This window comes from Balaenoptera physalus, assembly GCF_965194825.1.
Source record: "Balaenoptera physalus genome assembly, chromosome: 1".
Taxonomy (NCBI): domain Eukaryota; kingdom Metazoa; phylum Chordata; class Mammalia; order Artiodactyla; family Balaenopteridae; genus Balaenoptera; species Balaenoptera physalus.
In genome coordinates, this window is record NC_138882.1 from 156,852,071 (window position 1) to 156,876,283 (window position 24,213).

General features: G+C 51.4%; 1 protein-coding gene across 3 annotated transcripts in view; it reads left to right on the top strand.

Moving 5' to 3' along the window:
• TRABD2B (TraB domain containing 2B) overlaps window positions 1-24,213 on the top strand; it is a 220,589-nt gene that overhangs the window by 179,832 nt on the left and 16,544 nt on the right. The window contains exons 4-6 of one of the 3 annotated variants that reach the window (XM_082433324.1): window positions 3,370-3,544; window positions 23,276-23,366; window positions 24,007-24,137. In XM_082433324.1, the coding sequence (XP_082289450.1) occupies window positions 3,370-3,544; window positions 23,276-23,366; window positions 24,007-24,022 (282 nt within the window). In that variant the 3' untranslated portion in view covers window positions 24,023-24,137. Of the gene's footprint in view, window positions 1-3,369; window positions 3,545-23,275; window positions 23,367-24,006; window positions 24,138-24,213 lie in introns of those variants that run through there. The other 2 variants (XM_082433322.1, XM_082433323.1) reach the window with 2 other exon arrangements.

Here is a 24,213-nt window from a genome sequence, read left to right on the forward strand (position 1 = left end):
CAAAGGCCGCTCCCCTGGGAAGCCCTCTCTGAGCCCCCAGCCCGCGTTAGGTGTCGAATAGCCATATATATTTATTGTCCATACTCAGACACTATTGGGAGTAAAAGGTCAAATGTAATTGAGTCAGAATAATTCATAGGCATGCAGCAATCTACCGTAGCCATGAACCTGGATTGCCTTGAACAAACCAAGACACGTTGTCACCCTATTAGGGGCCTCCTCCAGGCTCCCACATCCCTCGCTGCCCTCTAACACATGTGTGCCCCAGTGTTCTGATCCCCACTGGCTGTGAGCCTCAGCCAGGGCAGCAGACCCTGTCTGAGGGTTATCTGTGGCCTCCTAGCTGGACACAGGGCTGGACCCATGGAAGTTCTCAGAAGGTGTCTGTTGGATGGACAGGATAAAGAGAAGGGATGAGGACATTGAGGTTGTGACATCAGCAGACCTGAGCCCTTGACCACTAGACCTGACCCAGTCCTGGTCGGGGGTCAGGGGAGCCTCACAGCCCCACTCCAGCTCTGCCTGGCCCATCTTCTCATCACTCCATCTTGGACCTATCACTTTAGGGTCCTGGGGACCCGACGTGTCCTCTTTAAAATGTTATCGTACGTCCTGCACTTGAACTTGTTGCAAGAGATTTAAGACTCCCAACAAGTCTAATCACATCATTAATTTGCTTCCATCCAGCCAGGCCTTATCCTTGGCATGGAGCCAGGAGCCATCAGCATGAAACATGCAGAGAATGTCAGCCAGCTGCAGGGCAGCCCAGGGAACCCAGTGGCTAGCCCAGCTTCTTTGTGGCTTTGACATGGAACTTTCTAGTTCTTGTTCTTTCTTTTTTTTTTTTCAAGCTCCCTAAAGATTGAATGGAGATTCGTCATCCACAAATGCACACTCATGGTCAGGGACCTGAGGAGGGAGGGCTGGACACATCACAGGGAGGAGGCCTCTGCCTGGACGCTTGGAAGAGGGGAAGGGAAGCAGAATGCTGCCTTCAGGCTCTCTGATGGTTCTGAAGGCCATGTCTCTGTCATCTCCATCTCTACCCCCTGTCCAAGGCCACCCTTCACTGTAGCCCCTGCCATCAGAGGGGAAAGATGATGCAGCCGGCCCCATCCTCCAGGCTAGTTGTACAAAGCTGACGTTTAGTCAAGACTTCCTTTGTGCCATGCGCTGTGCTAAGCACTTTCCAAAACTGATCTTGTTTAATTCCTGTAACAATATATATAACCCCTACATGACCAATTTGGAAACTGAGTCTCAGAGAGGCCAAGTAACTTGTGAGTTACAGAGGCCACCCAGCTGGTAAGTGGCAAAAGGAGGATTCCAGCCCGAGCTGACCCAGCTGTCTGACTTCAGGACTCACATTCACAACCTCCAGAGCTGCTGCCTGCAAGCCCATCCATTCATCCATGCATCCACTCGTTGAACAAATATTTATTTGTCGGTGCAACATCGTCCCACGTTCTCTTCCATACCCAAGGAATAGAGAGAAGCCTGCAAGGGCCACGTTTCCAGAAATAACCCTTCTGAGTCACAGCCTCTCTTGTGCTCCTCCCCTACTCAGAAGCCCGCAGTGTTTCCTATAGTGGCATCAAGTCCAAGTGTGGCCTGTTTTATCAAGGCTGCCAAGCATCCCCTCCATGGTTAGCGGAGGGAGTAAGAACTCTATTCCTTCATATATCCATTTGCCAAACAGTCCCCAAGCACCAACTCTGTGCTGGCCCTGATTGGGCACTGGCAGAGCTGCTGCATACAGCTACCTAGGTTGTGCACTGCTCAAGTTTAGGGCATACCGGTCGTATCATTGTCTTGCTCATCCCAGAACAGCGTATCAGGCCTTTCTGGCAGAGAAGCCCCTCTCACTCAGGGAATGCCCTGGTCCTTGGCCAACAGATAGCAGAGGCAAATGTCCCAGCCTCCCCAGAGTCCCTCTGGGTTCAGCCTCCGTTGATGCCTCCATTTTCCTCAGAAAGAGGGCTGAGAACTCGTCAGTGGCTCTAGAATCCATGTGGCTGGGCTAAAACCTGCAGGAAATTAGTCTCCTCGTGCTAGACTCTCCATCTGGCCAGTTCAGAAGTCAGCTAGGCCTTGTGTCCTGTGCTTTGGGCCTGGGTTGGTGAAGAGAGAGTGGTGAAGGGGGCACCCCTTGTGAGCAAGGGCTCGGAGGTTAGAATCACACTGGTGGATTGTGGGAAAGAGCAGGTATTCTTACTCATGGCCTCAGGGTCCTCAGTGGTCCATGGCTTCCTCTCCCACCCCACCCACATGCTGAAGGCCACAGCACTGGAGCAGGTTAGAGAGGAAACATGTTGGGAACGGAAGAACAGGAGGAGGTGATGTGGTGAGGAGGGACGGCACATCTTTATGTTCAAGTCTCCAGAAACCTGTGCTGGGCACCTACTTTGTGCCGGGCAGCAGGGGCCCAGGAACGACAGAGGTGCTGTCCCTGAACTCAGGGAGCTCTCTGCCTCGTTCAAGGACACGTCAGAAATGCTGGCCCCAGGCCATGCGGCTGAGTGTGGACATGGGGCCGAGAGCTGGGAAATATGGAGAGCTCCAAGCCAGGTTGTTGAACAAGCCACTGTTATGGAAGGAAGCCTTGGTCCTGGAGTTGAAATTTTCAAGAAGGGATGGAGGGTTTCGGTTACGTCCTGAGCAGCGGTGGAGCTGGGCATGCAGAGATAGTGGTGGCAACAGAAGGTGGCCAACCACGGCTGATACACTGGGAGAACCAAAGGTTATGACCCCTCCTCTGACCTCTGTAAGGTGGGGTGGGCTGAAAGGTGTCTACGACAGCACCCATCATCTCATGCAATCCCCCGCAATACCATCAGCCCCATCTTGTAAATGAGGAAACCTGGACTCAGAAAAGTTAAGTAACTTGGCCAAAGTCACACAGCATCAGAACAAGGCCTGAAGCCCAGGTCAGCCTTTTTGCTACACAAGGCAGACAGCTCAGCTGACCCTCCACACCTGCTTGCTGAACCAGATTCCCTGTACGTGCCAGGGACAGGGTCAGTGCTACAGTGAGAGCCTCCCAGGACCTCTGTGTCCGGAAGCCGAGGTTCAACAAGGCAGAGACGCGGGAGTGATACGTGTGTGAGGGTGGCGTCCAGGGCTCCAGCCTGGCTCTGCCATTTAGTTAGCTGTGTGGCTCTCCACCTGTCTGGATCTTTCGCTCTTCTTTCTTTATTTGTGATACTGGGATAACAGCAGTCATCTCAAAGCATCTTGGAACTGATGAAAAGCATCAATTACCTGAATAAAGGTAAGTTACCCAGCCCCACACTGGGCTGTGTGTGTTTATTGGAAGCCACTCTGCTCCAGGAAGAACTGAAGGCAGCAGTCTCTGTCTTGCCTTTACAGCTGCCCAACTTTATCAACACCACCCTTCCGCCGCACGAGCAGGTCACGGCCCAGGAGATCGACAGCTACTTCCGCCAGGAGCTCATCTACAAGAGGAATGAGCGGATGGGGAAGAGGGTCATGACTCTTCTGCAGGAGAACGAAGACAAGATCTGCTTCTTTGCCTTCGGAGCAGGTTTGGGCCGGAGTGGGGAAGGGATTATTTGCCAAATCCTTAAGGGCTGGGAGGTTTGCTGGACCCTCTTCTGACCTCTGCTTCATAAAGGGAAAAGCTGAGGCCCCGAATGAGCAGGAAAAGCCACGTGGTGTTCAGCAGAGCTGGGATCCAAAGCAGGTCCCCTGCTTCTGGTCAAGGGATCTTTTGTGACAGTCCCCATGGACAAGGGCAGTGACCACTGCCAAAACCAGGATAACTTCTGTGGCTCCTTCATGCCCCAGGAGGCCATTCTGAGAGCCCAGAACTGAAACCAGCTCCCAGCGTCCAGCCCAGGCTCGGGCCCACCCCTCAGAGCCAAAGCCACGTCAGTGAGGGCCACGTGGCCCAGTGGGGAGAAGGCGGCTCTGGCATCCCACAGCCCTGGCTCTAAATCCCAGCCCAACCCCCTGCAGACTGCATGGCTTCGGAGGGGACCTCCTCAAGGGCTCAAGTCCCTCTTCTATGTATGGGCAGTGATAACAATAATTATGTGATGAATTGAAAAGACCTACCTTGTAGAATAGTTGCAAAGATTCGTACCACATAGTAGGAACTCAAAACGGCAGCCACAATGACCGGCATCATTATGATGATGACAGTTGATACAAATTTTATCATCACCATATGGACCATGACCTTGATGCTCCTTCTGGGGCTCTGGGAAGTCCAGACACGCAGGCACAGGTACAGGACTTGCTCAGCGTCTCTCTGCCTGTTCCTCTCCTGCTTCTTCTCCCTCACTCTGTCTTCCTTTCTCCATGGCTGTCTCTCCTGATGTCCACCTTGGGACCAAGATACTGCATTTGCCTCCTTTATTGATCAGCTTTTGCCCTGGAGCTACAATGACAAACGTATTTCTCGCTCACGTTGCTTGCAATTTGGGCTGAACGAATTCACCTCCTGTTTTGTGAGAATTAAATGAGGTGGTTGGCGGGCGTCGCACCCGTGGGCGTTGTGCTCGCTGGGGCTGTCCTCTCTCTCCCCTCCCTTCCCTGCCCCGCTACCCACACGCTGCCTGCCTGCGTCAGGCTGAGTTAGATCAAGCCGAGCAGCCTGTCTAACGCAGAAGGGCCTGTATGGACATTCTGATTCATAACAGGGCATGTCCACTGTTGGAGGTCTGCCTCACCCACCCCCCACTACTCAACCCCAAATACTGCAAGGGCAAGATCCAGGGTTTGTGTGTGTCTGCACCTGTCTTCCCTCCCCTTCAGCTCTCAGCACGGCAGAGGCGTATGGGAGGGCCTCAGAAAGGCAGGACCTCTGGGACAGCCTCTATAAGACCACACCTGCAGCTGGATGGAGACTTCTGGGCTCACGCTGCAGCTGTGCCACGGCCTGATGTGGCCTCTTGCCTCCCCTCTGGCAGCCTCAGTTCACTCATCTGAGTAGAAAGAGCCAGGACTTGCTTGGGCCATCTGCGATTCTAGGAGCTTTTCAAACAGACTTCTGAGAAGAGTGGGGTTCCTGTAAGGGTGGGAGGGGCTGCCTGAAGGAGCCAGTAGAAGCGGGACTTTGACTGCAGGACAACTGCTGGGGACCTGGCATGAGTCAGAACAGATCTGGGGCCATGCAGGGAAACAAGTGCTCCCCAACACGCACGCTCCCTCACTCACCATCCCAGCAGGCTCCCCAGCCCTCCCTCCTATGGGCATCTGGGCAGTGTATCCTGTGCTAAAACGGCCCACAGCTCACCACAAAAGGGGCACCACTGGGAGCTCAACTAGCCCCCAGGCTCCTCCCCTAGCCTAAGACGAGCCCCTAGAGAGCCCGGTCACTGACGGAGGCCAGTAAGGAATCCAGCATTCTGCACGCTCTACCTGCCCCACCTGCTCCAGGGCTCAGGACCAGTCACCCAGGGGCTGGGGTTAGCTAATACCTGCTTCTTCCTGTGGGTGTGGAAACAGGAGAGCCTAGAGACAAAAATCACAATGGCCCAGGCAACCACTGACACTGAAACCCCAAGTACACCGCAGCATAAATGTCCACTCAGGCACCAGGCCAGCACGCAGGCCTCCTACCCACCTCCAGTTTCTTCCCCATCTCTGAAATCCAGCTGATTCCTGGTCAGTTTTTATTTTTGTTTCTGTTTTTTTTTTAAAGTCTTTATTGGAGTATAATTACTTTACAATGTTGTGTTAGTTTCTGCTGTACAACAAAGTGAATCAGCTATACATATACATATATCCCCATACCCCCTCCCTCTTGCGTCTCCCTCCCACCCTCCCTATCCCACCACTCTAGGTGGTCACAAAGCACCGAGCTGATCTCCCTGTGCGATGCAGCTGTTTCCCACTAGCTATCTATTTTACATTTGATAGTGTATATATGTCCATGCCACTCTCTCACTTCATCCCAGTTTACCCTTCCCCCTCCCTGTGTCCTCAGGTCCTTTCTCTACATTTGCATCTTTATTCCTGCCTGCCCCTAGGTTCATCAGAACCATTTTTTTGTTTTAAATTCCATATACATGTGTTAGCATACGGTATTTGTTTTTCTTTTTCTAATTTCCTTCACTCTGTATGACAGACTCTAGGTCCATCCACCTCACTACAAATAACTCAATTTTGTTTCTTTTTATGGCTGAGTAATATTCCATTGTATATATGTGCCACATCTTCTTTATCCATTCATCTGTCAATGGACACTTAGGTTGCTTCCATGTCCTGGCTATTGTAAATAGTGCTGCAATGAACATTGTGGTACATGACTCTTTTTGAATTATGGTTTTCTCAGGGTATATGCCCAGTAGTGGGATTGCTGGGTCATACGGTAGTACTATTTTTAGTTTATTAAGGAACCTCCATACTGTTCTCCATAGTGGCTGTATCAATTTACATTCCCACCAACAGTGCAAGAGGGTTCTCTTTTCTCCACACCCTCTCCAGCATTTATTGTTTCTAGATTTTTTGATGATGGCCATTCTGACTGGTGTGAGGTGATACCTCATTGTAGTTTTGATTTTCATTTCTCTAATGATTAGTGATGTTGAGCATCCTTTCATGTGTTTGTTGGCGATCTGTATATCTTCTTTGGAGAAATGTCTATTTAAGTCTTCTGCCCATTTTTGGATTGGGTTTTTGTTTTTTTAATATTGAGCTGCACGAGCTGCTTGTATATTTTGCAGATTAATCCTTTGTCAGTTGTTTCGTTTGCAAATATTTTCGCCCATTCTGAGGGTTGTCTTTTCATCTTGTTTATGGTTTCCTTTGCTGTGCAAAAGCTTTTAAGTTTTCATTAGGTCCCATTTGTTTATTTTTGTATTTATTTCCATTTCTCTAGGAGGTGGGTCAAAAAGGATCTTGCTGTGACTTATGTCATAGAGTGTTCTGCCTATGTTTTCCTCTAAGAGTTTTATAGTGTCTGGCCTTACATTTAGGTCCTTAATCCATTTTGAGTTTATTTTTGTGTATGATGTTAGGGAGTGTTCTAATTTCATTCTTTTACATGTAGCTGTCCAGTTTTCCCAGCACCACTTATTGAAGATGCTGTCTTTTCTCCACTGTATAGTCTTGCCTCCTTTATCAAAAATAAGGTGACCATATGTGCGTGGGTTTATCTCTGGGCTTTCTATCCTGTTCCATTGATCTATATTTCTGTTTTTGTGCCAGTACCATATTGTCTTGATTACTGTAGCTTTGTAATATAGTCCGAAGTCCAGGAACCTGATTCCTCCAGCTCCGTTTTTCTTTCTCAAGATTGCTTTGGCTATTCAGGGTCTTTTGTGTTTCCACACAAATTGTGAAATTTTTTGTTTTAGTTCTGTGAAAAATGCCATTGGTCGTTTGATAGGGATTGCATTGAATCTGTAGATTGCTTTGGGTAGTATAGTCATGTTCACAATGTTGATTCTTCCAATCCAAGAACATGGTATATCTCTCCATCTGTTTGTATCATCTTTAATTTCTTTCATCAGTGTCTTATAGTTTTCTGCATACAGGTCTTTTGTCTCCTTAGGTAGGTTTATTTATGGGTATTTTATTCTTTTTGTTGCAATGGTAAATGGGAGTGTTTCCTTAATTTCTCTTTCAGATTTTTCATCATTAGTGTATAGGAATGCAAGAGATTTCTGTGCATTAAGTTTGTATCCTGCTACTTTACCAATTTCATTGATTAGCTCTAGTAGTTTTCTGGTAGCATCTTTAGGATTCTCTATGTATAGTATCATGTCATCTGCAAACAGTGACAGCTTTACTTCTTCTTTTCCAATTTGGATTCCTTTTATTTCTTTTTCTTCTCTGCTGTGGCTAAAACTTCCAAAACTATGTTGAATAATAGTGGTGAAAGTGGGCAACCTTGTCTTGTTCCTGATCTTAAAGGAAATAGTTTCAGTTTTCACCATTGAGAATGATGTTGGCTCTGGGTTTGTCATATATGGCCTTTATTATGTTGAGGTAGGTTCCCTCTATGCCTACCTTCTGGACAGTTTTTATCATAAATGGGTGTTGAATTTTGTCAAAAGCTTTTTCTGCATCCATTGAGATGATTATATGGTTTTTATTCTTCAATTTGTTAATATGGTGTATCACATTGATTGATCTGCGTATATTGAAGAATCCTTGCATTCCTGGGATAAACTCCACTTGATCATGGTGTATGATCCTTTTAATGTGCTGTTGGATTCTGTTTGATAGCAGTTTGTTGAGAATTTTTGCATCTATGTTCATCAGTGATATTTTTCTGTAATTTTCTTTTTTTGTGACATCTTCATCTGGTTTTGGTATCAGGGCGATGGTGGCCTCGTAGAATGAGTTTGGGAGTGTTCCTCCCTCTGCTATATTTTAGAAGAAGGATAGGTGTTAGCTCTTCTCTAAATGTTTGATAGAGTTTGCCTGTGAAGCCATCTGGTCCTGGGCTTTTGTTTGTTGGAAGATTTTTAAGCACAGTTTCAATTTCTGTGCTTGTGATTGGTCTGTTTATATTTTCTATTTCTTCCTGGTTCAGTCTCGGAAGGTTGTGCTTTTCTAAGAATTTGTCCATTTCTTCCAGGTTGTCCATTTTATTGGCATATAATTGCTTGTAGTAATCTCTCATGATCCTTTGTATTTCTGCAGTGTCAGTTGTTACTTCTCCTTTTTCATTTCTATTTCTGTTGATTTGAGTCTTCTCCCTTTTTTTCCTGCTGAGTTTGGCTGATGGTTTATGATTTTTTTTTGTCTTCTCAAAGAACCAGCTTTTAGTTTTATTAATCTTTGCTATTGTTTCCTTCATTTATTTTTCATTTATTTCTGATTTGATCTTTATGATGTCTTTCCTTCTTCTAACTTTGGGGGGTTTTTTGTTCTTCTTTCTCTAATTGCTTTAGGTATAAGGTTAGGTTGTTTATTTGAGATTTTTCTTGTTTCTTGAGGTAGGATTATATTGCTATAAACTGCCCTCTTAGAACTGCTTTTGCTGCATCCCATAGGTTTTGGGTCATCGTGTTTTCATTGTCATTTGTTTCTAGGTATTTTTTGGTTTCCTCTTTGATTTCTTCAGTGATCTCTTGGTTGTTTAGTAGTGTATTATTTAGCCTCCATGTGTTTGTATTTTTACAGTTTTTTTTCCTGTAATTGATATCTAGTCTCATAACGTTGTGGTTGGAAAAGATACTTTATATGATTTCAGTTTTGTTAAATTTACCAAGGCTTGATTTGTGACCCAAGATATGATCTATCCTGGAGAATGTTCCATAAGCACTTGAGAAGAAAGTGTATTCTGTTGTTTTTGGATGGAATGTCCTATAAATATCGATTAAGTCCATGTTGTTTAATGTGTCATTTACAGTTTGTGTTTCCTTATTTATTTTCATTTTGGATGATCTGTCCATTGGTGAAAGTGGAGTGTTAAAGTCCCCTATTATTATTGTGCTACTGTCGATTTCCCCTTTTATGACTGTTAACATTTGCCTTATGTATTGAGGTGCTCCTGTGTTGGGTGCATAATTATTTACAATTGTTATATCTTCTTCTTGGATTGATCCCTTGATCATTATGTGGTGTCCTTCTTTGTCTCTTGTAATAGTCTTTATTTTAAAGTCTATTTTGTCTCATATGAGAATTTCTACTCCAGCTTTCTTTTGATTTCCATTTGCATGGAATATCTTTTTCCATCCCCTCGCTTTCAGGCTGTATGTGTCCCTAGGTCTGAAGTGGGTCTCTTGTAGACAGCATATATATGGGTGTTGTTTTTGTATCCATTCAGCCAGTCTAATATTCAGCCAAATATTTTCTCAGACCCTTTCTTTATCTCTTCTGCTTCTGGGACCCCTATAATTCAAATGTTGGTGTGTTTAATGTTGTCCCAGAGGTCTCTGATACTGTCCTCAATTCTTTGCGTTCTTTTTTCTGCTCTGCAGTAGTTATTTCCACTATTTTATCTTCCAGGTCACTTATCCGTTCTTCTGCCTCAGTTATTCTGCTATTGATTACTTCTAGAGAATTTTTAATTTCATTTATTGTGTTGTTCATCATTGTTTGTTTACTCTTTAGTTCTTCTAGGTCCTTGTTAAATGTTTCTTGTGTTTTCTCCGTTCTATTTCCAAGATTTTAGATCATCTTTACTATCATTATTCTGAATTCTTTTTCAGGTAGACTGCCTATTTCCTCTTCATTTGTTTGGTCTGGTGGGTTTTTACCTTGCTCTTTCATCTGCTGCATATTTCTCTGTCTTCTCATTTTGTTTAACTTACTGTGTTTGGGGTCTCCTTTTCGCAGGCTGCCGGTTCATATTTCCTGTTGTTTTTGTGTCTGCCACCAGTGGGTGAGGTTGGTTCAGTGGCTTGTGTAGGTTTCCTGGTGAGGGGGACTGGTGCCTGTGTTCTGGTGGGTGGGGCTGGATCTTGTCTTTCTGGTGGGCAGGGTCATGTCCAGTGGTGTGTTTTGGGGTGTCTGTGAACTTATTATGTTTTTAGGCAGCCTCTCTGCTAGTGGGTGGGGTTGTGTCCCTGTCTTACTAGTTGTTTGGCATGGGGCGTCCAGCACTGGTAGTTTGCTGGACGTTGGATGGAGCTGGGTCTTAGCGTTGAGATGGAGATCTCTGCAGGAGCTCTCACAGATTGATATTACATGGGGCCGGGAGGTCTCTGGTGGTCCAGTGTCCTGAACTCGGCTCTCCCACCTCAAAGGCTCAGGCCGGAGCACCAAGACCCTGTCAGCCACACGGCGTCCTGGAGCTCAAAACTCCGAAATGGATTTCACTGGGCTGAAATCAAGATGTTGGCAGGATCATGGTCGTTCTGGAGGTTCTGCCGAATCAACTAGGCCTGAAAATGGATGGCGCTGGAGCGTGGGGCCCAGACCTGCCATTGCTGGCAGTCGGAGAGCGCAGACCTGGTCAGTTTTTTTGACAGACCACCAGAAAGACCTCACCCCTGTCTACTCTGTCCATCCTCACTGCCACTGTCCTGGTCCAAGCCTCCATCAGCTCCGGCCTCCTGGTCCTCTCCCCCCTTCCAGGCTGCTCCCCACGGTGGAGCCAGTGCAGGGTGCTGGCTCTCTCTCCCGCCAGCATCCTGAGCTCCAGGAAGGCAGGCTTCACTTCAACATGCCTGTGTTTTTCAGTCATGTGTAATATGTTTCGAGCTCAGTGAAGGTATGAAAGAATGAATGAGTGAAGGAAGGAACAGGTGAATGAATGTTGACCAGATCCTCCAATCCTGGTCTCCTGGCCTGGAGAGCTTAGAACAGCCCAGCAGTAAAGTGAGGGCAATGGGAGCCCCACCTTGGCTCTTAGAGACCCTCTGTCCTATAGCAACAGGCCCGGGGTTGTGGGCACATCTTTCCGGCAGCTGCCACTTCTGGCTCAGCAACACCTGGAGCAAATGGCCTGCTTGGTGCTGCAAATCTACCCTCGACCTGAGAATTTCAAAGCTGGACTCAGCCTCCAAGCTCGAGCCTGCCCACCTCATCATAGCCATGGGCAGACTGCGTTCCACAGAAGCCAGGACGTGGGTGAAGCTCATGGCGAGTTGGGGACAGAGCCAGGACTGGTCCCCGGGCCCAGAGCTGTGGTCAGGGGCTCTGTTCTCACGTGCGGTCAGGGAGCCAGCCGAGAGGACCTGTAACAGTGTGTCAGCATGGGACACGTCCACACACAACTCGTGGTGACAGAAGTCCACGCCTGCCTTGCTGTGTCCTTATGGCCACATAGCTCCTGAGTCCCACATCCAAAGGCAGGCTGAGGACGTACATGCAGGGACACACCCAGCGCTCTTCGGCAGCATGCGACCTACAGACACACCGGCTCCATGGCACACGTTCCCACCTGGGTGCCTTTTCCAACTCAGGCCGTCCCAGACCCCCGAGCACTGGGCACCTGAGTCAGCCTGACTCGTTGCCCATCTCCTGTCCGGCCCTCAAAGAAGGTGCTGTGGGAGGGAGGGAGGGTCTGTGCCCCTGGAAATACACCTTGCCATTCCCCAGAGGGTGTCTGTTCGTGCAACAGTTTCTCAGATCCAGTTTCATGAATGTCTCTGGGAAATAGCTTAGGACACAGAAATATGATTATAAGACGCCTGGCCACCCACAGCCTGGCCTTGCCCATCCTGTCATTCTATAGCCTGAGGTTCTGCCATTTTACAGCAGACCAGCCTGAGACCAGCCTCAGGCTCGCTAGGGTGAGGGAGAGAAAGACCCTCCACCTGCCTGGCCACCCCCTGTGCCTATCCAGATCCTTCCCAGCCCACCCCTGCTCCAGAACCCCTTCCTGAGAGTCCACAGCACAGACTGGGATTCCCAGTGCTGCAGGCCGACCGGCCCCTCCTCTGTTCTGCTCTACAGGGAGATTTGATGCAAAGGGTCAGAGCTTTGGAGTCAGGATGCCTGGGTATAAAGCCGGGATCCATCACTGTTAATTAAGAGAGCTTGGGAAAGCCATTTCACCTCCAAGGACCTCAGTCTCTCATCTGTAAAATGGGAATAATACACCTGCCTCATCAGACTGTGCTAGATGTACTTTAGATAATAGCATTACACTCTCTACCGTGGTGGAGGGATCCTTATCATAGAGACCCTCCTGTGGGCCAGCCACCATTCCAGGCTCTTAGATTACATTACCTCTGATCTTCACAATAAGCCCACGAGAAGGCGGTTATTATACTCATTTTGCAGATGAAAACTAAGGCCCAGAGCAGATGAATGGCTTCCTCAAGGCCTTGCAGGCAGACCTTCAACTTGAATCCTGGCCTCTTGGGTCCTAGTCCTGGCCATTTCCCCCCGTACATGGTGCCCTTGATGTATACTTCCAGAAAGGTTGACGATTTTGTAGGAGAGTGTCTTTTTAGCTGGTACATCCCACAGAAGAGTACTCTCCTTAGCGTTTGTGATGCTTCTGTATTCAGGAGCTGTTTGACCTCTTCTGGAAGTTATTCAGCAGGTTCCAGGGCAGTTGGGGTGTGGACATGTGTGACAACTCTGAGCAGGCCTGGGTGACAGCTGGGGACCCAGATGGAAGCCCCGCCTCCTTGGGAGGTGACTGTGGCCAGTGTGCAAACCTGGATGTTCTGGAAGGAGCCAGGCCACTGCCATGGAGGGGTGCACCAGCCCAGGGTTCGGGGAGGGCTGATTCCCGACTGACAGGCCCATGCAGTTTGACAAGCTGAGCCTAAGTGTCCTCAGAGATCTTAAGTGTGTCCTCGGATTTCCTCTGGCCTACAAATAACTGAGAAAAATAAGTACAAGATGGTGAATTTTTTATTAATGAAGTGTATTAACTTTACAGGCTTATATTCTGAAATTATCTTCTTTCTACTGTGTTTGAAGTTAAACATCTTTTGCTTTAAAAAGAAAATAGTGGTGATATGAGACAAACAGGGCTTTCAAAGCCCTTATTTGGCAAAATTAAAAGTTGGTAACTGTATTGTTTCTCCCACCCACCCGCCTTCTCTTCAGATAGGAGAGAATCGAGCAAGCCTAAAACATGATGAAAAGCGTACAATAGGAGGGGTGAGGCCAATGATACAGGAGAGAAATTGGGAAAAATGACTAGCCCAAGTTTCCAAGAAGGCAGGAAAGGTGGGGGCCAGAGCTCAGGTAGAGGATATGGCCTTGTATAGAAAAGGGCACTTCCTCACCTATAATTGGAGAAGGGAGAAGGCTGGCAGGAAGGTAATTTGGTGGTGGAAAGGTGACCTGATGGCCTCTAATCAGAGCTCCACTCTGTAAAGTAGAAGTTGAAGTCATGTGCAGAGAAAGAGGGGGCTGGGAGCTTGTTCTTGGTTTGAAGACAGGAGAACATTTGACATAAATGTAAGAGAGATTGGCCACAAGAACTGACATTGACAGGAAGTTAAATGAATTTCATATCCTGAGCCAACTGTGATTGATTGGTATGGTTGCCTGGAGTGTGGTATATGAAGGATGACAAGACCATATTGAAGCTCAGCAGAGAAGAGGTCTGATTGATTAGTGGTGTCTGCTGTGGACCTGGATTAGGCCACATGCCTGCCCCATATCTGCTCTGATTGCTGGGAACATAGACCATGCTGATTGGTGATTGAGGGCCTGTGAACCTGCAATGGTCCCAAATCACAGCTTGTAAGATTTTCTACAGCAACACTGGACATCTAGGGTGTAAAGGTAGATGCATCTACACTCCAGGCCTTTTCCTGATTTCATCCTAGCACCCCCTGCTCAATAAGCATCCCACTGATTGTGAACTACTCCAGGGCAGGGCCCATATCTCCGCAGAATTGCCAACACCCAGAAGATGTTCTATAAAGACATACTAGACCAAATCACCCAGAAACAAGTTCATTCCATTCAGTCACATGGTATCTCTTGGGCCTCAGGCCTCTGGGGTTGAGGGAGAGGGGGTCTCAGTCCCAGGCACTAGAAGAAAATTACAGTTTCGTCCCTAGCTCTAGGGAACTGGGGCCTTCTCAGGTTGTGTTCACTTGTGCAGCCATCCTGAAATCTGGAACAGAATGCATAATGTGGGGGCTGGCTGAGCTGGGTTGGAGACACAAGCCAGACTCCAGGGTAGACCAGTTAACCTGCAGGGCCCATTCATTCTGAACTCTGAGAGCCACTGGTATATTCTGTAACCCCAGTGTGCTACAGCCTGAATATAATTCTAACTTCTGACCTTACAAAGTCCTTTGACCCTAACAGTCTGTTGTTCTAAGACTGTGGTTCTGATATCCCAGCCTTCCATCATCATAGAATTCTAACCCTCTAGCAGAGTTTGCTTCAGTCTCTCTTGGATTCCTTGGGAGGAGTATGGAGCTAAGAGCCTTCTAGGGCCTGGAAATTCCTCCACATAGGACTACTGCCACCTGTGCCCCACACCACCCACCCACAGGAAGCAGAAGTCCAAGCATAAAGCAGGATTTGAAGAGTTCAAAGCCAGGCTGTGTGAGCATCGGAGACAGAGGTGCTGTAGCCGTTACCCCGAGCACCTGCACATCCAGCACGCCCAGCCTCCAGGCCGCGCCAGCCTCTCTTGAGCCCCAGCTGAAGTGCCACAGGCCCATAATCAGGAACACACCTGTGGGGCTGGGACACAGAAGTCGACTCATGGTGAAGACCCGGGCTTGAGAGAAGGGCGAGATAGAAGCCCGACACACAGAACACCAGTCACATTTAAAAATTAAAAACAGCAGCAATTGCTCCTTGGAGAGTGGGCACCATCCTGCTTGAAGAACACCCATATCCATCAGCTTATGTGGCTTTCATGTCCTCAGTGCCTCCTGGAGGGAGACAGGATGGTATTTATTATTCCATTTGGCAGATGGGTAAATCAAGGTGGAGATGAGAAGTGAGAGAATCTTAGAACTGGAGTGGAACAATGGTCAACACTGATTAGGCCATTCTTTCTGATGCCCGTCTCCCTAAAAAGCCATCCAGCTGCTACTTGGGTCCTCTGTTCTCCTGAGAATGACCTTCCCCTCTCCTGCCTGGGCCTTCTGTGACCTCTTCTCTGGGATCCCATAGTCCCACAGGATTTCCCTATCACAGCTCTGCTCATGCTGAGCACATTTGTCATCTCCTAGTCTAGGAAGGGGAGGGTAAGTCAGAGAAGGCTTCCTGGAGGAGGTGAGAACTGGTTGGTTGAAATTTCCCTGATGCATGTCCAGCTGCCTTCCAATTCCTCTCCTCATCCCCACAGTCCTCAGGGCAAGACCCCAGCCACCTCCTTCCCCCCCTGGTTCTCCACTCGGGGGCCTCAGGAACAAAAACTCCTCAGAGCTCATGGCTGAGCACAGAAGAGCAGCCACAGCCCATGTAGGGCCCTGGTAACCTTAGAAACGAGGGACCCAGCAAATAGCACACGCCCAGCCACTTTCTCTCCTCCTGGGCAAATGCCCATGGCCTGCCATTCTCCCACTTTGGAACATGAGGCCACAGCGTCCAGAAGTGTTTCAGAGTTTTCCGACGGTGTTTCAAAGGGCCCTGCCACCCCACCATGTACACATCTGGCAGCTGGCACGCCTGCTCCAGGCTGAGATCCTTGGCCAGAGTCACCCTTCCTGTTTCAGCCCAGAGCATCCAGCCAGCCAGAGGAACATCCCATCTGCTAGCTTGTCCCTAACTGGAGCCAGCCCTGCCCTCTGGACCAGCTTGGACCTCTGTCTGTGAGCCAGGGCATCCGGAATGTCAGCTAAGGGCTCAGCACTCTTGCTGGGCATGTGGGGAAGGCAGGGGGAGGAGAGAGTGTCCTAGGTGAAGGGCATGGGCTTCGGAGCCTGACTGCCCGCGTGAGAAGCTCAGCACCTGTCCTCGTAGGAAGGAGCCTGGGCAGACCAGGTACTTGGCTTCTCTCGGCCCTCAGAGTCCCTCTAAGAGGAGCCTGGCGTCAGTGGGCAGCACATGTGCAGCTCAGGCCTGGTGCACGTGAGCTCTTGCGTCGTCAGTATTATTTCAGAGCCCACGGTCCTCCAAGAACAGGACTCCCCCCAGGGGATGGGGCAGAAGTGCTCGGTGGCCTCTGAGGACCCAGCTGGGACCCTGCAGGGAGACCCCCACGGCCGGTCTCAGCTCCAAGGGACGGTGAGGCTCAGGGCGCTGGGCCCCGTCCCTGCCCGCGTGGTTGGCCAACAGGGGGCTCTCCTGGGTGCTGGGGGCTGACATTCCAGGAAAGGAGCCTCTGGATTTATAGAGCGGTAACCATGACCGCAGCGAGCCCTGCGCCGGGCGCTGCCCCCTGCAGGTCACAGAACCCATCACAGGCTCCGTCTCCAGGGCTCTCCCCGCAGTGCCTCGTGCTGACCTCCAATCACTCTGCGCAGTCACTGCCCGAGTCTGGGGTGGTGTCAGACCCCAGGAGGGAAAGGCCCCACGTCTGACCTATCTCAGGGTCCCCAGGGCTTGGCACGTGCCTGACATGTAGGAGGTCCCAGTGAAGGCTTGTGGAGGAGGCTGTGCGGCTCCAGGCCTTTAGGGTACAGGTTCCCCAAAACCCCCAGGGCTTATGTCCTCATTGTGGGACAAGGGCAGGGCCCAAGGGGGAGGCTGACCCCCTAGTCTGTGTCCTGCCCCTTCCTCTTCAGCCCCGTAGCCCCGGCGTCCCTCCCTCACTGCATAGCTCACACTGCCCTGTAATTGTTTGCGTGCCCGTCTCGCCTCCACCCTGTGATGTCCTCCAGGGTGGGGACCATGTGTCTCAGCTCCTGGCACAAAACTGGGTACAGGGGAGACATCATCTCAGTCCTTGCTGAACTGAAAAGGCTCCAGTCCAGCCCTGCCTGGCCGGCAGAGCAGGAGAAAGAAAGTTCTGCCCTGCCAGTTTCCCAGACGGACCCTCCTTGGAAGGTTTGAAGCCCCGAGGTACCCCCAATTGTCCATCCACCCCCAGGTCCATCTGTCTAGCTGTCCTGTCACACTTCCTTGGGTAAACAAACACCGCTGTTGCTTGATACCTGGCGGCTGATCCTGGCAGCGAGAGTAACACTTGAAAGTTCCCCTTGCATTAATTTCAGACGGAGCATAAATATGGGCTTGGACTCCCTCTTCCAGGAAGAGAAAACTGGAAACCCACTGGACTCACTGGAGAGAAAACATGTGTGCTGGCCGAGGGGAGCCCGTGTTACTTTGGAGCTTTTGTGGGAACATCTGGTTCTCCCCTCCTCCCCTCCACCAAGCCCCCCAATGCTGTCTGGAAATTGCCCTGTTAATTGGCATATTCTTCAAGCTGAATACTCACACACTTTCCTCTCTGATCTGGTGAAACCTGGAGGGGACACATGTTTCTGACGATTCGCCGCCCCCAAAACGTGAGCTCAGGATCCCTTGCAGCCGCCAGTACTTCAGAGTAGATGTACTGGCCATGCAGCCAACTAGGACATCTCTGGATGGAAGCCCAAGCTTTGCCTTTTACCGGCTGTGTGACCTTGAGCAAGTCCCGTCCTCTCGCTGAGCTCCAGTTCCCTCATCTGTAAACTGGGAGTACCTGGAAATGCTGCTGTGAAGATGAAATGAAATAATATTTGAAAAGCATCTTGTGCCCAGGAGACTCACTGAGGAGGAGTTTGCCTTCAGGTCATCACATGATGGAATCATAGAGGTGGGAGGACCCATGAGACCTTTGTAGGGAAACTGAGACAGAGAGGGAAAGGAGGCTGCCTGAGGTCACACAGCTGGTTGGCTGTCGAGCCGGGTTTTCTGTCCTAACCTCAGGACAGGATTCTTAGCTCTGTCCTACCCTGCCTTTCATGTCGGAGGGTAAATGGGGGCTGTTGGACTATGCCCAGCTGATGGGTAGGGACTAGACCCAGCCTATGCTCTGCTCACTGAGCCTTGTGCCCTAGCACAGGCCTGCTTGTGCCTGGAAGAAGGGGAGCCTTTGTCTCTGCACTAAAACATCATGGGCCTCTGCCCACTCAGAGCAGGACACCTTCCCTGCCTGTATATGATGTCCCTTAAGTGGCACTCCGGCTTGCATGGTCAGGGGACACAATCACCAAACCAGCCTTACAATTTGTCAAACCTATAATCCTCATCCAGGCCCTTGCTCCTCCCCTTGCCTGTTTCCCAACTCCCCACCCCCCCCCCCCCCATATATCTGCTTGAATCCACCCTTTCTGGGCCCTTCTTCCAGGAAGGCTTCCTCGGTGTCTTTGGTGTATGGATCTCTCCTCCGTGCCCTTTGTTTCTGTTTCTGGGTTCTCTTTCTCCTCTCTCCTCTTTCTCCCTCCTCTCCTCCGTGCCCTTTGTTTCTGTTTCTGGGTTCTCTTTCTCCTCTCTCCTCTTTCTCCCTCCTCTCCTTCCCTCTCTGTCTCTGTCTCCTTGTATCTCTTTCTCTCTGTACCGACATCTCTCCTTTTCCTTCTCTCTTTACTGTTGTCTCTGTGTCTCTGTGTCTGTTGCAGCCTGTCTCCCAGCCCCTGTCACCTCCTCTCTTCTTTCTTCTCTCTGTCTCCCTGTGTTCTGGAGCTCTCTCCCCCTCCCTATCTGTCTCTGAGCATCTCTCCTTTCTCTGCCTCTCTCCGTGTGTCCCTCTCTCCCACTCTGTGGCTCTGTGTGCCCCGCCCCCACTGTCCTCCCTCTCTTCCCTCGTCTCCTGGTCCACACGGCCTCAGCAGATGAAATGGGACGTTCCTTCCTGCAGAGAGCTGGCCAGAGAGCAGCCGTCAGTGCTGGAAGGAGCTGCTGAGCAGTGGCCAGGAGAAGCCGGGAGCCTGGGCAAGCCATGCCGGCTAAGCTCTGACACCGAGGGGCCCCTTTGGAAACTTTCCACACCTTCCCTGCAGGTTCCAGGATGGATGTGGTGCCTTTTTCGGGATTTGTGACCTTGGAGGCAAGCCCAAGCCCTGTCTGCCAGCCCCTGGGGACGGCATGCACTGGGCCCTGACTCCGGGGCTGCTCTGACAGCCAGGCTCCTGGGATTGGTGGGATCTGCAGGAGCATCACCAAGGGGTTGGGCCACGGCTATGAGGGGAAGGGATCCTCAAGCTCAGGTCTCCTGGGGATAAGATGAGATCATGGAAAGGAGAGGGAGTGACAGATTCTGTCATTCATTCATTCAACAAACATTCATGAAGCCACCACCCTGTGCCAGACTTGATCTCAGCCCTGGGGACAAAGATGGATCAGGCGTGGCCCCTGCCCTCGAAAAGCTCTTGGTCTCCCCTCAAGTGGCTTGTTGGGGACACATTCTGACAGAGGCAGCTCCGGGGTGTGGGGAGCTCATTCCAGCCATGGTGAAGAGGGTGAACCGGAGAGAGCAAGGCGGATGCTGTCTGCAGTGATTCAGGTGGAAGGTGATGATGACCTGGGCCAGGGTCGAGCATGGTTAGGAGGTAAAATCCTGGGTATTCTGGTGACCGAATGGATGAGGATGAGGAGAGAGAAGGAAGAGTGAAGACGGGCCCATCTGACTTGGATAGTGGAACTCAGCTGAGACACATCCAGGAGGGGAGGGGGGGCTCTGGAGGATGTCGGGTGGAGATGCCCAGGAGGCCGCTGGACAAATGGGTCTGGGCTAGGGCAGCAGGTCCAGAGTGGTAACTGAAACCATATGAATGGATGGATTCGCATTTCACGGAATGTGAATAGAGTGAGAAGAAAAGAAGGCTGTGGAAAGGGCTCCCAGGGACACCCACATTTATCGGGCAAGGGAAAGAGGAACCTACGAGGAGGACAGAGAGGGAGCAGTGAGAGGAGTACGAAGAAAACAGGACAGAAATTGTGGTATCATGGGGTCCTGAGAAAAACAAGCCCCAAAGAGGGCAAAGAGGGGGTCGCGATGGGAACCTGGTCTCGGGAGTGAGGGCTTGCTCTGGACAGTCCTGGGGCAGGAACCCCGTGGGAGGGGCCTCCTGCAGGAGCTGCCCGTGGCAGGGGGCGGACACCTCCCCACCCTGGAGGGAAGGAGGTGAAGGCCAGTGTGGCTCAGAGAAGGAGGGGATAGGAATTTGGAAAAATCATTGCTGATTGCTTCTCATTTCTCCAAGTATCTAAAGTCTTCTGTTTAGGGTCCTAAAATACACAGTAAGGGCCTGGAACCACTGAGGTTGAGGGAACGGGCAGGGTGCAGACCAGACACTGAAACGTTGCCAGGCAGTGCTCAGGGTCCGGCCAGCATCTTGTAAGGCTTGGGCTCCTCTGAATGCCCCCTCTGCCAGCTCCAGGAATGCTCCTATTAGAGCGGCCACACAGCCATCAGTAAATATTCGTGCTACTCCGGTATAGCCTGAGGTGGCCTGTTTTCCCTACGGCTCTTGAAATCTTCTGCGCAGACCACTGCTGGGCCTGGAGGCCCCTGTCTTTAAATGGGTCTCCATGGAGGCAGGGAAGGAATTGCTTTGCTGCCAGGAGTGCATTCCAAGAGCTGTGGGCAGGGAGTTCCTGCAGCCTGTGCGCTGGGGCCACCACGCCCAGTTCCAGCCTGATCACGTTCGGGGGTCAGGCAAGAGTGGGGTCGACCCCGTGGCCACAGCCAGGGATGGCTCAGCCCCTCACTCAAGCGTGCACGCTGGGCTTTTCCAAAGGACGTTCACTCCTCCTGCCTCATTAGGACTTTACAGCCTCCCCAAGGAGGCAGCCACAGGGATCCAGGCCCATTTGACACACAGGGAAACTGAGGCTGACAGCAGGGCAGCTGATTGCTCAGGATCACGTACGGGAGACTCAGAGCCTTGGCAGAAGCCTGGGTCTTCCGTCCTCTACGGCACTGGGTCAGGGCCAGAGCTGCGAGGGCGTTGTCCGTGTGTCTTCTGCAGCTGGCTTCCCAGGTGAGCCTCACTGACCTCACAGTCTTTGCACATGCTGTTCCCCCTACCTGGAACACGCCCCGCCCCACCCTGTGCCACCCCACTCTCATCCTCACCTAGTTAACTCTGATCCCATCCCTCAGCTAGGGATGCCTCCTCCAGGAAGTCTACCCTGCCCCCCAGGTTAGATTAGAGGCCTCCTGTGCACGCTCACCACCTTGTGTGCTTCCCTCGGCATAGTACTTACCCTGGATCAAAAGACCTTGATTCTCAAGACCCTGAGTGCCTAGAACAAGCCCCTACCTGTTCATCACCATCCAGCACTGGATATGCACTCAATCAGTGTTCGTCAGATAAATGCAATAAATAGGTAGAGAAAAGGAGGGAGAGGAGGAGGGAGGGAGGGAGGGAGAGTACAATTTCATAGGGGTCTCTGGAGTCAAACTAATGCCTTCCCCATGAATGTGAAAACGAGGGGAGCCCATGGCGCAGCCCAATCCCTCCCTGTACACAGAGAGACACCGAGAGCATACAGGCGTAATGGGTTTGCCCAAGGTCCCAGAGCCAGTGTGGTGGGTTCTGGTCCAAGTCTCCCGTTCCCAGACCTGTGATTTTTTTTGCAGTGATCCAGAGGTGGGATTTCAGGGTCTGTGGCAGGCCACCGAGAGAGACACTGTTGGGTGGGGGACTTGTTGGGGAGTCTTGAAACCAGCCCAGAGGTGCGCAGGGCTGGGTGGCAGCGGGCTGTGGGGTTCGCCCCCCTGTTCCAGCCGCTGTGCACTCCCAGCCTCACTTCCTCTGCGCCGGAGCCTCTCCACTCCCCAAAAGCTCTTCCACCTCCTGTGTTCCTCACACCTCCCTGGGGCTGTCAGCATGCTGACCTTCCAGCTTCCCACCTGTCACCACCCGTCACAGGCAATTAGAATAATAGTGCAGGAATTTCCCCCCAGGTTCTGGGATGAATGGTGAGCAGGAGGGGAGCGAACTGCCCGTGGGAGTGGGGCTGCAGGAAAGGACACGGGCTGGGAGGGTGCAGGGGCCACCACCACTCTGCCCACATTGAACGAGTGGGGAGACTGAGGCCCAGCGAGGAGGAGGGGCTTGCCCGGGGCTGACTCCCAACAGCGACTGGCCTTGCGAGGAGTCTCCCTAACCGAAGCCTGGGAGAGCCTCCGCCGTGTTCTCAGACCTCGAGCCTGCAGCCAGCCAGAGGGCCGTGCCTGGTCTCATCTGCGGCTGTGGACCAAATGATTCATTTCTATATTCTCAGTGTCTAGCCCAGGGCTGGCCGCAGAGCAAACGCATCATAAATGTCTGTTGAATGAATGGTTAGTGGGTGGAGAGTGAGATGGAGACCAGCCCCCTCTGCGTCCCACACAGGGTTCTATTACTCCTTCCCCAGAATCTTACACCTCATTCAGTCCTCAGGGCCCGCCCCAGGGCCTGGGTCGAGTGTGTGATCCATAAATGTTGGATAGATGGTGAACAAATGAATCTTCAAAGTCTCAGATCCAGCCAACACATACTGAGCACGTGGGGGGCGGTAGCCATGCGGCCTCTGCCCCATGGAGCCCGGTGAGGAGATAGACGTGCCCACACAGAACCCCATTCCCATGCTAAGGCAGGGAGCCTCAGGTTGCTGGTGGAACTGACAAAGATGAGCCATAGACCTCAGACCTGGACCTTGTCTGACTACTGGAGGTTGTCCCTGCCTGGACAGTCCAGGGCTGGGGTCAGCTTGATGGTGTGGGGCACAGTGATGCAACAGTAAATAAACACTGTGAGCCTTTGCTGCATGCCAGCCACTGTTCCCGGAGTCCTCACAACAGCCCTAGAGACTGCTAATGCAATCGTTCCCACTTTACAGATGGGAAAACTGAGGCACAGCATGGTACAACCAATGAGCAGCAGAGCCAGGATTTGGACCCAGGCAGGGTGGCACCGGCCCATCTTCCAGCTACACCATACTGCCTTTCAGGGAGGCTGGCCCTTGCCTTTGGTGTAGGTCGTTGGCCTGAGGCTGTCCCCAGTTGCTGATGACCTGCTATGTGGCTGAGCCCACTTTGTCTCTTGTGTTCCAGGTCACTTTCTGGGGAACAACACAGTCATCGATGTCCTTCGGCAGGCAGGGCTGGAGGTGGAGCACACGCCCGCGGGACAGACCATCCACAGGTAAGCAGCTGGGGCATCTGGGGGCGTGGGACTTGCTGGCCCACTGCTGCTGGTCCACGGGCCCTGCTGACCACGTGCTGTATGGCAGGCTGCACCCTGCCTTCCCGCTCAGGCCTGCAGGGCAGAGTCTTGAAGGAGCCTCTGGTGAGATGGGGCCTCCTAGGGACTGGCGTTCGCCAGGCACCCAAGAGTGGGGGCTAGGCTGGAGGTGGGGAGACCGGGAAGGAGGTTGGTGTGCAATAGTGGCAGGAGGTCAGGGCGGTGGGAAAGCAGTGAAGGTGGGAATGGGAGGAGCGTTAAGTTTCGAGAGATGTTCAAGATTTAGAGACTGGCGATCGGTGGGGAGCACAGACTCTGTAGGGCTCCCGGGTTGCTGCCTAGAGGACCTGGTGGATGCCCAGGCCCTGAATCGAGATGGGGCCATGTTTAGGATGAGCCCTGGCCAGGCCTCTTCCCTGTGTCCCAGCCCTGCCCACACCTGGTCCTCACCTTCCTCTGACCGCACCTTCTCATTGCTGCCTCTTGGAAGCAATTCCCTCACCTGACTTTCTTGCCAGGGCGCACTCGCTCCGCCCAGAGAGCCGTATAGCACATACAGTGGCCAGCCTCTCTTCCTTTGTGGGTTTTCTGTCCCCCTCAGACTGGAAGCTGCCTGAGGGCAGAGGCCAGCTGGGTTCACCTGTGGCCCACAGTGCCAGCACCAGGCCGGGCACGAAGAGGCGTCAGCATGTGCTGGGCAGCCCTAGAAGACAACGACAGAACCCTGAAACCTGGGGCTTCCATGCAACTTGTGCACCAACCAGTGCAGGAACCTTCCTCACAGGGGTGGCCAGAGTGTGATTTCGAC